Source organism: Balearica regulorum, chromosome 19 (genome assembly GCF_011004875.1).
Source record: "Balearica regulorum gibbericeps isolate bBalReg1 chromosome 19, bBalReg1.pri, whole genome shotgun sequence".
Taxonomy (NCBI): Eukaryota; Metazoa; Chordata; class Aves; order Gruiformes; family Gruidae; genus Balearica; species Balearica regulorum.
Genome location: NC_046202.1, coordinates 12,615,915 through 12,628,561, shown reverse-complemented (window position 1 = coordinate 12,628,561; position 12,647 = coordinate 12,615,915). Strand labels below are relative to the sequence as shown.

General features: G+C 62.5%; 1 protein-coding gene across 2 annotated transcripts in view; it reads right to left on the bottom strand.

Moving 5' to 3' along the window:
* Positions 1 to 12,647, bottom strand: part of HIP1 (huntingtin interacting protein 1) — a 49,905-nt gene that overhangs the window by 12,039 nt on the left and 25,219 nt on the right. For both annotated transcript variants that reach the window (XM_075771932.1, XM_075771933.1), the window contains exons 2-8: positions 6,364 to 6,427; positions 5,618 to 5,760; positions 5,132 to 5,188; positions 4,565 to 4,645; positions 2,028 to 2,104; positions 1,718 to 1,779; positions 229 to 369 (exon numbers count right to left, since the gene is read on the bottom strand). In XM_075771932.1, the coding sequence (XP_075628047.1) occupies positions 229 to 369; positions 1,718 to 1,779; positions 2,028 to 2,104; positions 4,565 to 4,645; positions 5,132 to 5,188; positions 5,618 to 5,760; positions 6,364 to 6,427 (625 nt within the window). The remainder of the gene's footprint in view (positions 1 to 228; positions 370 to 1,717; positions 1,780 to 2,027; positions 2,105 to 4,564; positions 4,646 to 5,131; positions 5,189 to 5,617; positions 5,761 to 6,363; positions 6,428 to 12,647) is intronic.

Sequence of the window (12,647 nt, the reverse complement as noted above, 5' to 3'; positions counted from 1 at the left end):
TGGTGGGCACCGTCCCCGCGGCCGAGGGGCGTTCGGCAGGGCAGGCTCCTGGGACAGCTGAGTCCTCCAGCGCTTGCACCTCCTTGTCCCTTGCCCTGGTGACTCCCTTCACCCCCCCAAAAAAGGCTGGGAAGGAGTTGGGGGGGCAAATGGCCCAGCCTGAGCAGGGTGGTGATCCCCAGTGTCCCCCTCCATGTGCCCCCTGCCCGAGGCGCCGGGGACACTCACAGGAGTGGAGCTTGAAGAGCAGCTTGACGGTGTAGTCATAGAGGTGGCTGCAGTCCAGGATCACCTGGATGAGCGGGGCCAGGCGGCACTGCCCCGCGGCCGTCACCGACACCGAGCGTGACATGTCCAGGGAGCTGAACACTGCAGGGAAGGAGCAGGGGATCAGGCTCCGGCAGCACCGCGGGTGCCACGTCACGTCGGCCACATCCACAGATCTCACCAGGAGCAAGATACCCGCTGGCCCGTGGGGACCCGGCCCCCCGCCCCGCAGCCGTTTGCGAGCTCGGCAGGAGGGGCAATTCCCACCTGGGACTCGCACGCAAGCCCAGGAACACTTCAGCCTGGCACCGTGGGCCGGAGGTGCCCAGTCCTGAGCCCCAGCCGGGTCCCCGGGCAGAGCTCCGGCCCCCCAGGACCTGCAGCCCCCGCGCTCCGCCCGTCACTGCCGTCCCACTGGCATTTGGGTGTGCCGCGCCTGCCGGCGGGGAGATGCTCCAAAACCAGCTGGGAGCAGCCGGCAGCACCTCACGTCCACACCACATCGAATTGCATCTCGTGCCGGGGTTGCAGGATGTACCTCACGACACCGGGACACGACAGAATTTCTGCCGGGGCTGGGGCCAGCCTGGGGCGCAGGATGCCGGAGACGCGTCCAGTGACCGTCCTCACGGCCCAGCCTCGCCGGTCTCCCACGAGTCACGGGACGCGTGCTGGCGCAGCCGGCAGGCTGGCAGAGCCGTCGGGGACGGCAGCTTCACCTCCCTCCATCCAGCAACCCCCCCCTCGACGGGCAGAGCAGGCAGAGCTCCCGGGGGAGCGCTCTGGGGACGGGGCTGCGCCACACGGATGAGCCCCCGCCGCCGCCCCGCCGTGCGGCCACGGGACAAGGGGGCTGCTCCAGCCCCGTGGAAACAGCCGTGTCCCACCAGCACCCGCAGCCTGGCGCACGTGCCAGAGGAAGGTTTGCCCCAGAATTCCTTTGATTTACTCCAAACCTGATCCTGCCCAAGCGTGCAGAGGTGCAGGACAGTCCCGAGGGTTGGGACTGGCTGGGTTTCACGCTTGTGCAGGAGGAAGGCAGGGTGCCCCCAGGCCTCCCCCAGCTCCAGCACCGCCGCAAACACCCACGGCAGCTTGCATTCACCGCTAAGAAAAACCAAAACCTGTGGCAAACCCATGAGTAAGAGAAGAAATTCAGCCCGGGGAGGATGTCGGAGCAGGAGAGCCCAAAGTCTGGGCGGCAGAAGCGATACACGTGGCGGGGAGCGGGGCAGGGTGACGTGCCCAGCACCATGGCACGGCCGGAGGGCTGCCACGAGGCAGCACGGCCCGCAGGGACTTCAGCTAACAGTAATTTGGGTGAAGCGCCCAGAAAAGCGATGATCCGCGATGCCCTCGGCCCTTCCTGGAGCCTCCCCCCAGCACAGCTCAGCCCCTGCGGACCCCCCACCCCAACCTGCGGCAGGGCAGCACGGGGGGGGGGGGTTACCTGTCTGGAAGAGGTTCAGCTCACACTCCAGGTAGTCAAACATCTCCACCGTCAGCTGAAAACTAGGAAAAAAAGGATGAGGATGGTTGGGGAGCGTCCCCGTGGCCACCCATGGGCCTCAGCCTGTGCCGGGTGCTCCGGCGTGGATGCGCCAGCCTTGCCGGGGGCTCTGCCCGCTCCCCGCGCCTGTGGCAGGGCCGGGGGGAAGGCGCAAGGTCCCGTCCCTGGTCGCGCTGCCAGTGAGGTTGGGCAGCGCCGTGCCACCCCGCCTGCCCCCGTTCCCCCACCCCTGCCCCCGCCCCGCGCTCACAAATTATTGACGTCGTTCTCCCCCGCCTCGTCAAGCTGCCGGTCGGACATCTGGAGATTGCCAGGGAAGCGGGGATTCTGCGAGGGGAAACAGGAGTCGGGAAAGGGGTTCGGAGGATCTCCGGCTCCGAACACAGCTCTGGCAGCAGCAGGGCTGCCAATCCGGCCGGTGGCCTCGGTGCAAGAGGCTGGGATGGCTCTTCGGATGCACCAAGCCGGCAATGTTGGGGGGAAGGGGGGTAACAGGAGGTGTGCTGAGCCCCGGTGACCGCAGCTTCCCAGCCCACGGTGCCCCTATTCCCCCTGGGCACAGAAACCTGCCGAGCAGGGAGGAGATGGGGCCGCAGCTCACACACGGCATCGCCCAGGGCTGGAGGGGACGGAGCCAATATCTGCTGGGGGGGGGGGCAAAGCCTCTTCGCTCTGCCCACGCGTTTTGGGGAAGGTCACGTCACAGGTCCAAACCACATCAGGGTGGTGGGTACAGCCTGGCTTCAGAAAACATCCCTTTCCAGCGGAGGGAGGGAAAGGAAGGGAAAGGAAGGGAAAGGAAGGGAAAGGAAGGGAAAGGAAGGGAAAGGAAGGGAAAGGAAGGGAAAGGAAGGGAAAGGAAGGGAAAGGAAGGGAAAGGAAGGGAAAGGAAGGGAAAGGAAGGGAAAGGAAGGGAAAGGAAGGGAAAGGAAGGGAAAGGAAGGGAAAGGAAGGGAAAGGAAGGGAAAGGAAGGGAAAGGAAGGGACAGGAAGGGACAGGAAGGGACAGGAAGGGACAGGAAGGGACAGGAAGGGACAGGAAGGGACAGGAAGGGACAGGAAGGGAAAAACACCACGGGTACGGAACCTGCCACAGCCCGTTGCTCTAAGGATGAGGGCGCTCGAAGCCACGCAGCGATGCGCTTGTGTGCAAGCCCACGGTGACTTCCCATCCCGCTCTTGGCAGCACGCTGCTATTTTAACACCACAAGCTTATTCTATAAGAACGCGTCTCCCTAAACAACAAGCCCCATCGATGTGAGCGGGGCTTCCTGAGGCACGACAGGCCATGCCGCAGCGCTTACTATAAACTCGCTCCCCATCACCCTGGCAGCCAGCACGGCTTGCACGGAGCAGACCCGGAGCTGGTGTGCTCTCTCCCAAAGCTGAAGAAGGGACCTGCCCAGCAGCGCTGCTCCAGAGCCTGGAAACAACCTCCTGATGAGGGGAAAAATCCCACCTGGGATGGTCCCCGGGATTCTCCCGGGATGCTCCCGTTCCCTGGAGCACCCACGGCCCAAGAGCCCAAAAGGGGAGAGAGAAAAAATGGATTTTGGTGACCGGCACCGATTATATACGCTGTCTGGAAGAGCGCTGGGTGGGACAGGATGGGGCATCGTGCTGACTCTGGCTGGGACCCATCCTGCAGCATCCCGTGCGTAGTGATGTTTACCAAGCTGGGCAGGCGAGAGAGGGCAGAAGCCCTGGGAGCACTGAGGCTGCTGGGCACCGAGAGGTTTGTTCTGTGCTACCTCGTCCTGATTTCCCTGATAAATCTTAAGGCGAGATTTATAGTCTGCGATGAACTGGGTGCTCGTAAAAAAATCCTTAAACCTGTGACTCTGTTGAGGGTCTGCTGGGAAGAATGAAGCTATGCGTGCTCAGCGGTGCTCAGCTTAAGTTAATGATTATTTCCCCATCATTCTTGAACTTCCAGGCTGACTTGCTGCTCCCACTCCACCTTTCCTGCCCATATAAAAACCTTATTTTAGAAAGCACTAGAGTGCCTAGATCCAAACTTCAGTCCCAAGCAAAGGCAGGTTTCTAGACGCATTTCATTTCTCCTTCGCTGACCGTGGCGAATAACCCTCCGTGCTCACACGCCGGCTGGAGCAGGTGCTGCTTCTCATCCTCCTCCGAGCACCAACAGGGACACCCCACCCGCCCAAATTCCCCGGCATCCCTCCCCATACTCGTGGTGACGCAGAAAAGCAGGGTTTTCCGGGGGGATTTACAGCTCAGCGCTGGCCCCTGCCCTGCCTGCACCGCCTCCTGCCTGTCCCTGCTGCCTGCGCTTGCTTTAGCCCTTCCAGATCTTGCCAGGGCAGCGCTGGGGATGGGCAGGAGCTGTTCCTATGGCGCGGCGTGGCATGGCACCCACAAGCCCTCCCCACTCCAGAACGCCACAGATTCTTCTACCTCTGCCCATCCAGGATACCTGGGAGGGCACGTGCACCCCAAAGCTGGGGGTCTCCCTGCTTCTTGTAGCTCCCCAACGTCCAGCCCAGCCCAGGTGCCTCCAAGGAGCCCTGATCCACCATGAAACCATCCATCACTGAGGCACTGGTTCTTGGGGCACTTTTTGTCAGACTAAGGATGGACCCTGGCAGCCTGGGACATGTTCCATAGAGGCAGCAGGGCGGTCATGACAGAGGAGAGGACCCTCAGGGGTGACAGCACCGGGACAGCTCTGCCAGCCCATCCTGCACAGTAACGTTGCTGCTGCTTTCGCCCCAGCACCCCATCACCCAGCCCTTGCTGTGGCCATGAGGACGGGACGATGCTCACCTTGGTGTGAAACTCCATCTTGGTTCTCAGCAGTTTGAGGTAGATGCTGCAGAGCTGTCCGTAGCCCTCACTCAGGTGGCCCTGGAGACACCAAAAAGCTGTTGAGACCTGGGGCAGGCTGTGGAAAAGCCTTCTCCCCTAGCAGCACGAGCGACCCCTTCTCTCCCCCAAAACAGAGCCAAACCCCTCCTCGCTGACACGGGGGCTGCAGGCTGGCTTGCAGCAAACATGCTGAAAGGATTTGGTCAGGACCTTCTCATCACCTTTTCTGCAGATTCCAATGCTGCGGTTGACCACCAGAGCTGAGTTCTACTGGGGTTTGCCATAAAATAGGAAGAAGGCATTCGATTTTGGTGGAAGGGGGTATCGAATGCAATCACCAAACCCAGCCCGGGGAGGTGACGGCAGCCACGGGGCAGCCACGGCTGAGCATCTGCTGAGCCCAGCTCCTCCTGGGTGAGACCACCATCCCAGCCACCACCACCCCCAGCCTGGCTGGGGTACCGGGTGCTGCCGAGGACCCCTGGGGCGTCCCCACCGCGGCAGCTGGAGAGGTTGGCCGCTTACCCACATCCTGCTCATGTCGCTCAGCTCGTTCTTGTATCTCATGGAGTCCTTCAGGACCTGGAGGAACGAGGATGAAAACAAGCAGGCAGCGCGGGCAGCAGGCAGAGCAGCAGGGGAAGGCGTGCCGTGCTTGGAGCCGGCAATTGGGGTAAGGCACGGGAGGTCTTGATGTCACTACCACCAGCCCCAGGGTGCCTCAGTTTCCCCATCTGCCCACAGGGCAGGAGGATCCTTGCCGATGGCTCCCGCACCGATGCCGATGCCCTGCGCCGAGCAGTCTCCTCTGGCACTGGCGTGGTGGCCGGCACTGGGGTTTGTAGCACGGGGCGGGTTGTGGGCAGAGCAGCGCCGGGAAGGCTCCGGCAAAGCAAGGACTGACCCCCAGGAAGACGCCGACCCACCAGCACCTCCCACCGCCCCGTGCAGCCCCGCGGGGGAAAGGATTTGGCCCCGGGGCAGCTGCCGAGTTGAGCTTGCGGCACTCACGTTCGAGTGGCCATCCCGGAGGAGTTTGTGGAAGACGTGGCAGAACTTCCAGCAGAGCACGGCGTTGCCTGACAGCGGCAGCCGGTTCACCACTGACCAGAAGGTCTGTGCCCCCTTCTCGTGGTGCGTGCCCAGGATGCATGGTGGTGGCCAGTCAAGGAAACGCTCCTTTCTGCCCCAAAGCTGTCAGGTACCCGCAGAGCCGAGGGGAGCGGGGCCACCGTGGAGAGCTGATAAGCTGCCAAGCCTGGGCACACGCCGTCCCCTCTCCTCCAGCCCCACACCACCGCTCTGGGAGCGCCGTGGCATGCTCGGGGCTGGGGCCGTGCCTCTGCCGAGCCATCCCACCTGCCCTGCCCGGGATGCTGGGGTTCCACTTTCAGCGGCAGCACGCTCACGAGCACCCCTGGGGGTAACGCACCCTCGTCCCAGGCAGACAACCTGCTGCGGGCACCCGCCCTCCCGTGGGATGGCAGCGCCGGGAGCACGAGGCCGGGCACCCCCCAACGAGCAAAGGCTGCGGCAGCAGCAGCAGGGATCCTGTGCCAGGCTGAATAAACCCCAACCGTCACCGAGAGCCCCCCAGGGTCCCATCCAGCCACCCTCAGCACCCCAGCAGCCAGCTTGCGGCGCTGGCCTGGCTGGGCACCTCTCCCCACGCGCCGCCTCGCCACTGCCCCTTTTCCGGGCGGCCCCAGCCCCGCTCCCACGCTCGCTTGTCCCACGGCCAACTTTGGGAAGGATATTTCTGGCGTGTTTCTCCTTGACAGCCACTTCCTGCGCATTAATAGCCTTATTGATGCTGACAGTCTGCAAAAGAGAAGCAGTGGAGGGGGGTGAGATGGGAAGGGTTCGGGCTGCCCCCCCCGGTCCCCCCTCACCCACTGAGACCCCCGGGCTCCGCCGGCACCTGTCGGTGGCTGGGTCCCATCCAGGTCCCCAGTCCCTGCCCGTGCCAGCTGGATGCTGCCCGTTGCCGGATGCCTTTCTGGGATGTGGCTGGCATCCGCCAGGTTCAGCTGCTGCCAGGACTCATTTACTCAGCATAGTAATTAAAGCAGCGACCACAAAGGACCCTCTCCTGCCCTCGGGGCGGTGGGACGGGCAGAGGGAAGGCAAATCCCTCCCCTGCCCCAGGATCAGGGGCAGCAGCCGTCGGCTCCTACTCGGCTTTCAGGGGAGCTGAGTGGAGAGGGAGTTTTGGGGGGCACAGGGAATCCGGCAGCAGGACGGCGAGACCACGGTGAGCTGCAGAGCGGGGCAGGACCGCGGCTGCCCACACCGTCTGGCAGCAAAGGACACGGCCCCAGCTGCGGGATCAGAGGGGCAGGAGATGGACCCGCTGCCCACAGCGCAGGCAGCTGCCCCAGCTGGCACCCGCTGCCACCTCCCCACCCCACCGCCGACACGTGCATCCAGACACGGCACCACCGGTCCCCCCGGCCGCTCGGACCCGCCGGGAGCCAGCAGAGCCCTCCCGTGGGGCAGGCAGCGCTGCAGGCAGCCTCCCCAGCACAGCCCTGCCTGCAAGCTGTCCTTTCGCTCTCTGCCAGGAAAGGCAAGACCTGCCACGCAGACATCAGGGACCTTGGGAAGCCCACGCTGAGGAGCCTGCGCTCGATTTAGCCTCCAGAGAGGCGGCAGCAGCCACCAAAAGCGTTTGCCGGGCAGGATTTTTAACCCTGCCCCACTGCAGCCCCTCAGGGAGCCGTGCCGGCAGCGGGGGGATGCTGCGGCAGATCCTACACGGGAGCGTGGTGATGCCGGCGCGGGGCTGCCCTCTCCCCGAGCTCCCACGTTGCTGGCAGCAGCGCCGTGAAGATCCCACCGCTGAGGGAAGAAACCCGTCTGGCTCAGCACTGCCAGAAGTAGCTAATTAATGATAGAAACCAATTAAAGCAGGGGGATTAATCCCAGCACCTTCCACGCTGCAATCCTTCTTGCACCTCCACTTGCTCGCCCTCTCTGAGATGGCCCCACCCTGACTCTGCTGAGCGGGGCTGGGGGGGCCCACGGGCACCCCCATACGGCTGGGCACAGCCCAAACCCCCCCCCGTTGAGCCCGACCCACCTCCCCAGAAAGTCCCTCTGCCACCAAAGCATCTGCCAGCCAGAGCGGGGACAACGTGCTGAAGGGCTGAGACAGCTTCTGATCTCACCCACAGCTGCCAACTGCACCCCCATCCCAGGGCTGAGCACCCCCTTAGCTGAAACACGGGCTCTGGGTCCTGACGCCCCAGTACGAACCAGTTCTGCTGGGGGGACACTGCTGCTCGCTCCAGCCACGCTGGCTGCTCTGCGGCAGGTCCGTCCACGCAGCCGCACGGCGTTTGCAGCCCCATCCCTCCGCACCGGCTCTGCCAGGGGCCACGACGGGTCTCCAGTCACACCAAGCTGCTCACCGCGCTCACCACCAGGTCCCTTCTTACTGGTGACCGTGGAAGTCATGGAGGAGACCAGTGAGGACCATGGAGGTGACCATGGAGGTCATCACTAAGATGCAGGAGGCTCATTTTGGGGTGGTAGGGGACCTGGATGGCCAGCTGCGAGACACGAGGATCCTGGTCCAGCGGTGGGCTGGACACGGACCGGAACCTGCATCTTCGCTTGGTTTAAAGAAGAGCTGAAACACCGGTGGTGGAGAAACCTGACCCCATCAGGCATCCCTTCCCAAGGGGCTGGATGGAGGTGAGCAGGTTCCCAGCGCAGAAGGATCAAGGGTGGGAGCCACCTCTGCAGCTCTGCCCGGCCCCGTGGCTGCAGCCCCTTGTCATTTATGAAAACCATTATGAAAATTCAGCATCAGGCTCATTTCCCTCTTTAAAAATCCTAACAAAATCCTCAGGAAGGTGCCTCTCTGAGAGCGGCGCCAGCCTGGAGCGTGATGCCCACGTCCCAACAGCCATCGGTGACATACGCCATGGATCCGGCTCCAGGTGCAGCCTGTCCACATCCAAAATCCCACTGCAGAGCCTCGATGGCGCAGGCAGGCAGGGTGGTCACGACGGGCCACCCGGCATGGCGAGGAGCACCAGACGGTGTTTAAACACGTCTTGTCTTGACACGGGAGTCCTGGACCACAACTAGCAAGCCAAGCACGGAGCCAGAGCCAGCGAGGAGAAGCTCCAGCAGCTTCACCACGGCACGGTGTCTGTTCCCCCCCGTCCTGACAAGACCGGACAGGAGTGATCCGGAGGGAAGCAGTGCCCGGGGGTGCCGCATCCCTGGGAAAGCTGGAAACGGAGCTCCCAGCTTAACTGCTGCTTCCTGCCGGCTCTTCCTGGTAAGGCAAGGACACGCGCTTCCAACCAAAGAGGCCCCTTGTGACACCCCAGAGCGGGGAGACACGGTGGGAAGGTGACGGGGGTCTGGCAGCCCCTGGCCCCGGGCAGTGGCCACCAGGACCCTCCATCCCCAAGCCCCCCGCTCTGTTTGAAGCGGCTGTGACGTTCATGTGGACGGTGGAAAGGGCCGCAGCGAGGGACCGAGGCTGTGAGCGTCACCTGCAAGGGACGAGCAGGGTCGGGAAGGCAAACAGCAGCGTACGCTCCCGTCCATGAGTTTTGACTGCAAAACTGGGTCAAAGAGGGAAATTTGGGGATGCCTTAAAAGAAAGCTCAGACCTCTTTGCCACAGAGAGGGTTTTTCACCCTGACCTGGTGGGTGCTGCTTCCCAGCACTGTCTGGCACCTACAGCTGATCGTATTTTAACTTTAATTTAATTACGAGCTTCTACACTGCAAGGGCTGTTTCCCACCTGCCAGCCTCTCCCACTGCCCCCCAAGCGCTGGGAGCACGGTGGGTGCGGGGAGCCTGCACAGGGCCGCCGGGCCCTTCCTCCAGCCCCACACCCCTCCCCGCTGCCGGGAAAGGAAACCCCCGTGTTTCCTCTTGTGCAACGCCCGAAGCAGCGGGGCTGGGAGGGAAGCGGGAGGAGAGGCTGGCGGGGCCCCGTTTGCACCACGAGAGCTGCGAGGGGCTGACACCGCCCCGGCGGCCGCCCCGGCGCAGGGCCACAGGCCGCGGTGTGGGGCAGACCACAGCAGAGCGGCGTCCGAGGCAGGGCTGGGCCGCGGGTGGGCGAGCAGCACCACGACTGCCGCGAGCACCCGTAACGCCGCGAGCACCCGTAACGCCGTGAGCACCGCTGGCGTTTCAAGCGCCGCTCGAGCGGAGCAAGGAAATCCCACGAGCACGGACAGGCTCAGGCCATTCAGGGGAGGAACAGAATCAGGTACTACAGACCAGGGACGATCCAATCTAATATCTCTGCCCCGGAGCAGCGGGACCTGTCCGAGCGGCTTCTCCTCCCTCTGCAGTGCCCAGGGGGTCCCCAGAAACCCCCAGAAACCCGCCCGCGCAAGGTCTTTTCCCGTGACTCCATACACCACCACAGCCCTGTCCCTGGGGAATTTAGCACCGTTGCCGCGGGATGCCGGGAATCCCGCTGGCAAGGAGCGCTGCCAGCCCTTGGGGTGAGCTGGACCACGTCCCGCAGGACCCCCCCGCCCGGCTCCTGACTCTCACAGGGAGACACAACAGCAGGGCTGAGCCACCGACAGCTCCGCGCTGGGGTGACACACACCCCCCCCCCCCCCCCGACCGTGGCTCATGTCAACTAAAACACCTCTCCGGGCGTGCAACCGCAGGCTCCAGACAGGGACCGAGGAGCCCAAAACCGCACAGAGGGACCCGGGACAGAGCGACAGAAACACTTTTCCCTCTCCCATGCATGTACCAGACCCTCGTCCCCTGGCAGGTCTCCCCAAATGACGCTCTCAGCCTCCTCTGAACTGCACGTCTCCCGGTCGGGGAAGAGCCACGCTTTGCTCAGGAGCTGCACGGCGCCTTCCCGCTTCTCCTTTCATTTCCAAAAGGAAATGAGTGTTGATTAAAGAATCCAGAGCTATTGCAAATTATTTGGAGAAACTGAGTAAGTCGCAGTGCAAATCCTCTTAGTAATGCTCCTTCATTTCTCCTTAATTCCTTTCTATAAATGGAGAGCCGGGACGGAGCATACCTCCGGAAAACCGCTCACATCCAAGCCCTGCAGACGCGGGGGCTCCGGGGGAAGCGAGCGAGAAGGGAGACCTGACTACAACCAGCCTGGAAAAAAATCCATGAGCTTAACTAAAACCCAAATCCCAGCCTAGCAAAGCTTCGCTCTGGCCCCGGAGGTGCACGATACACAGGGGTGCAACAAGCTTTTTGGAGGGCGCATGTCTCTAAACATCACTCGCCGACAGCGGCTAAAAGCAAATCACAGCTTCGCCGGGGCTCAGGAAAGGTTTTTCTCTGGCAAAATCCCAAAGCAAAGCCAGCTGGATAACGCCGGGGGTGCTCAACACCCCGCTGGGGACCGGTGAGAGCTCCTGGGGAGAGCCGGGGCGGCTGCAGACCCCCCTCCGCGGCCTCGGGGCCTTCGACAGCAGCGGCCGGAGCAGGGAACAAGCCCGGCTTTGTGCCCGCCGGCAGCCGGAGGGAAAGGCGGGCAGAAGGGCAGGGCTGGCCGGCGGCGCAGGGCCAGGTGCCGGGCCTTGCACACACACACGGGTGTATTTCCGTGTACAGGATAAGAGGATGCTCAGCACCAACGGGGTAACTTGTCTTCCCGCTCAGTCCTAAATGCTCCCTTTGAATGGGGAGTGAGAGGAGACATTAAAAAATACCTTCCCATCATTTAATCCGGGCTATTTGGCTGCATCCACTGCTGGATCCATGAGTTCAGAAAGCAAGCGCTGCTCTCCTGCCCGGCTACGCACCGGAGCTGCTCGAGGGATGAAGTGCCTTGACCAGGGCTGTGTGAGCATCTTCCTGAAGGTGCCGCCACTCCTCTCGCCTCCTGCTCCGACCAGCCAAGAAATAATCCGCAAAATGGCGCAAGCCTCAGATTTCCCTCCGCTCGGGCAATAAAACCCACCACCTTTTCCCCAAAGCACTGTTGGCCCCCTGCGTTAGAGACCCCGAAACCTCGCTGCATCTGCTGGGGTTTGCTCCCAGTGGCGGTGGCTCGAGATGCACCTCTCTAGGAGGAGATGCCGACGCTCCCAGCTCGGATGCCGGCAGGAGAAGGACCACCAAGGTGGACCAGAGACAGCCCTGAATCCCAAGGGACACCAGCACGGGGGTCTCAGGGGGGTGCTTGAGGACACCTTGCCCCACACCCTGCCCTGATGTCCCCCTGCCACCCCGTGGCACACCCCAAATCAGAGTCACTGGGAAGATGGCCATGGGCTCCGTAAGCCACGATGGAAGCTGACGGCATCACCACGAGAGTCTCCTTGGCAGAGACCTGCACCGGCACCCACCTCCTCCGAGGTTGGGAAGATGATGACTTCAGATCAATGTCACGCTTGTTCTACCCACCGTCAGCACTCATCCAGCGCACAGCGAAGCCCAATGTGAGTGTTGTGGAGAAGCTCTTCCAACACACACGGAACTTCCAGGGGAGAAGCCACCTGGGCCAGGCCAGGAAGGGGTGATGTGATGTTCAGAGGTCTCCATCTCACCAGAAGACACAAGAGGATGGCAGCTGCTGTCCGACCCCCACCAAGGCCTTTGCCTTCTGAGCTGTAGTACTGTTCTCATGGTAGGAAAATGAAATTAAGTGGAAGGATACACATTCTGAGTGTATCTGAACAGACCACCCCACTAGCTGCCAGCTCCTCCTGAGGGCGGCATCAAAGCAGAGGTTGGGATCCACAGGGTGATGCGCCCATGAGGTGCATGTATAAGGACTTCACCCACTGCTCCTCCTGGCCTTTCCAGAGCCTCCAGCAAAAATGATGAGTTGCACAGCATCACGAGAGCTGGGGCAGGATGAGGCAGCACAATCCGATTGCTCCTCCACCTCTGAGGCAAGCAAAAGGAAAGAACGAAGACAACCACCCTACTGACTTGGGGTAGGTCCCAAGGACTCAAGGGAGACATCAGATGCCAGGAGGGGACAGCCGGGTTGGTCACCAGCAGCTGGAAGGGTTTGGTTCCACTAACGCCAGAGACAAGAGCTTGCTAGGTTGAACACATCACT